The sequence below is a fragment of the Numenius arquata genome, chromosome 12 (assembly GCF_964106895.1).
Source record: "Numenius arquata chromosome 12, bNumArq3.hap1.1, whole genome shotgun sequence".
Lineage (NCBI taxonomy): Eukaryota > Metazoa > Chordata > Aves > Charadriiformes > Scolopacidae > Numenius > Numenius arquata.
Genome location: NC_133587.1, coordinates 8,573,053 through 8,575,452, shown reverse-complemented (window position 1 = coordinate 8,575,452; position 2,400 = coordinate 8,573,053). Strand labels below are relative to the sequence as shown.

At 38.2% G+C, this 2,400-nt stretch overlaps 1 protein-coding gene across 1 annotated transcript in view; it reads right to left on the bottom strand.

Annotated features, from left to right (window-relative positions):
- KCNG1 (potassium voltage-gated channel modifier subfamily G member 1) overlaps nt 1-707 on the bottom strand; it is a 1,676-nt gene extending 969 nt beyond the window's left edge. The window contains 1 exon segment of the mRNA XM_074157586.1: nt 3-707. Coding sequence (XP_074013687.1) covers nt 3-707 — 705 coding nt within the window.
- Between the last annotated feature and the right edge of the window lie 1,693 nt (nt 708-2,400).

Sequence of the window (2,400 nt, the reverse complement as noted above, 5' to 3'; positions counted from 1 at the left end):
GCTGTAATAGTTACAAATAAAACAGACAAACAAGCAAACACCTTTCCAGGGAGGCCAGACTGGGGCCTTTCCACCATGTCTTGCAACTTTTTCATGCACAAGCCAATTTTTGTCTCCTCTACTGTTTCACCTGTTGTATCATTTTCTATGAGGTCATCCTCCCGTTCATTTATTTCTGTAAACTCCTCCATTTTTTGCAGATATCTCCTTTTACAACACCAGTCCAAGTTGTCTTCCTCAATTCCCCAGTAGAGCAGCTCCTCTTGGAAAGACAGCGCACACATCTCACGCAAGAGCCGAAGTTTTCCGACCCGCAAAAAGGTCAGGATTGTCCTGAATGCTCCTGGGTTGCGGTCAAAAAAGAATTCATTACATGTCACATCATAATCATCACAGATGTTTAGAATGTCGTCAAAATTGTTACAGAATTTTAGTTGTCCCAAACGTGTCAATGGGAACTCATCAAGTGTGGTCCATGGGAGCAAATACTTAATGCCCCCTACGTTTATAATAATATGGTGCTTCCGATCATCGGGGTGAAAGCCTTTCAGGAGATCCTCTTGAGGGTGAATTAGCTTGGCTCTTTGGTAAAAGACTCCCTTAAGGGTTTCCGTTTCTGGAAAGAATGTGTGGTTGAAGGAAGTATCTGAAGCACAGCTCAGGGCACTATAGTCATAGTCGGAATTTTCTCCAGGTAGAAGAGTCATCTTGGAAGATAACTTCACATCACTTTGCTACTTCTGCAAGTGTCTTCTGGAACAAAAAACATATATGGTTTGAGTGTATGAGTGGTTGTTTTCAAGTTTGGAATAAATGTAGTGATTGGAGCTTAAAAACATTTATGGCTGATAAAAACAATTGAAAGAAAACAGCAGTGGCTGAATGTGGTCCTAAGACCTTTCTGGTGAGGCTGGGTTTGTGTCCAGCTGGGTAGAACTGACTCTATCCTGCATATGGCAGGATATTGCTGGTTCAGAATGGAAGTGTAAAAAGTGTGATAGTATCACATAAGAAGGCAGAATTCAAGTGTGTCTTGTAGTAAGGAAATTATATCTTTTTTATTTAACTATTACACATAAATTCTGAAGTATTTTAGTACTCATTAAGTATATAGAAAGAATCAGAAGTCAATTATGCTGTAATTCAGCAAATACCACTTCTAAAAAGTAGTACAAGACTGATTTCTAAAAGGCCATCTGGAAACAATTTTGGCAAAAAAACCCCACTCATATTGATGATCACATAAAATGTTTGTATAAAGTTTATATACATTTACTAGCATGACAACTCCCTTTCCATGGCTTCAATTACAAAAGATTGTTAAGAAATACATGATTTCTACATAAACATTGGAATATTATTTCAGTTGTAACTAACATCCTATATGCAGTAATGGGTCTTTGTCCTTACAATGAATTAAACAGTAGCTGAGAGCCAAGGTGACTGCCTTCACCTCTGATTGTAAGAATCCAAAAAATTCTTACGATGACTGAAAATCACATTTAAATTCTGCTCACAACACTAGTGTAAAGTCTGTGGAAGGAAGTGACCACAGAGTTCAAATGGGTATAAAAAGCAGGTACTGGAAACGTTAAACTTTTTGCCTCCCAAACTCTCTGCATTTTAAAAGTCAGACTGCAAGTCTGCTCACCCCCAGGAGAGTTGTACAGTGCTGCTTCTAGATCTTCCATCTGTACACTCAGCTGCAGTTTAATGCATGGAGTTGCTGAGTTTCATTTGATAAGAGTATTTATTTATTAAGTAGATTGTACAATAAATAGATTTTAATTATGCACAAGTATTCTGACTTTCTAGCCTCGAGTTCAGCGGAAAGTAATAAATATTACACTTCATTGGCTTCAGTAGCAGTACACAGTTTTGTTCTTTCCCTGGCTGTACTTACCTCCCCTTTGACATGCACCCTGAAGATATATACACCTGCTAGGGTGACTTCCTTTAACATACAACTGTTGTTTTCAGAAGCTGGGGCTTATAAAACACACCAATAGCATTACATACCTATTATAGAAGAAAAAGCCATGAATATACAACAGCAAAATACCTAAAACACACAGCTGCACTTCAGTTTAAAAGCAACAGGCTTTCTTTGCTGCAAGGGGACTTAAAATGCTGCTTTCAGTAAAATACTATCTCAGTCCTGCTCCTAAACTTCCCCTGGGGATTACTCTGAACAGAGCAGTTCCTTATATACTCTTACAAACAGGTGACCCCAGGTGAGCTTTGGATGGAATGGTATTTCCTGATTCCTCACCTGTAATTCTCTTTAGTACAAAGGAAATAATTAATTTACTTACCTTTAGGGCATGTGGATAAACAAAAACCTACAGGAATATACAAGAATGGACAAGGCATAATTCAGATCTTCTAAGAGCTGTGGTA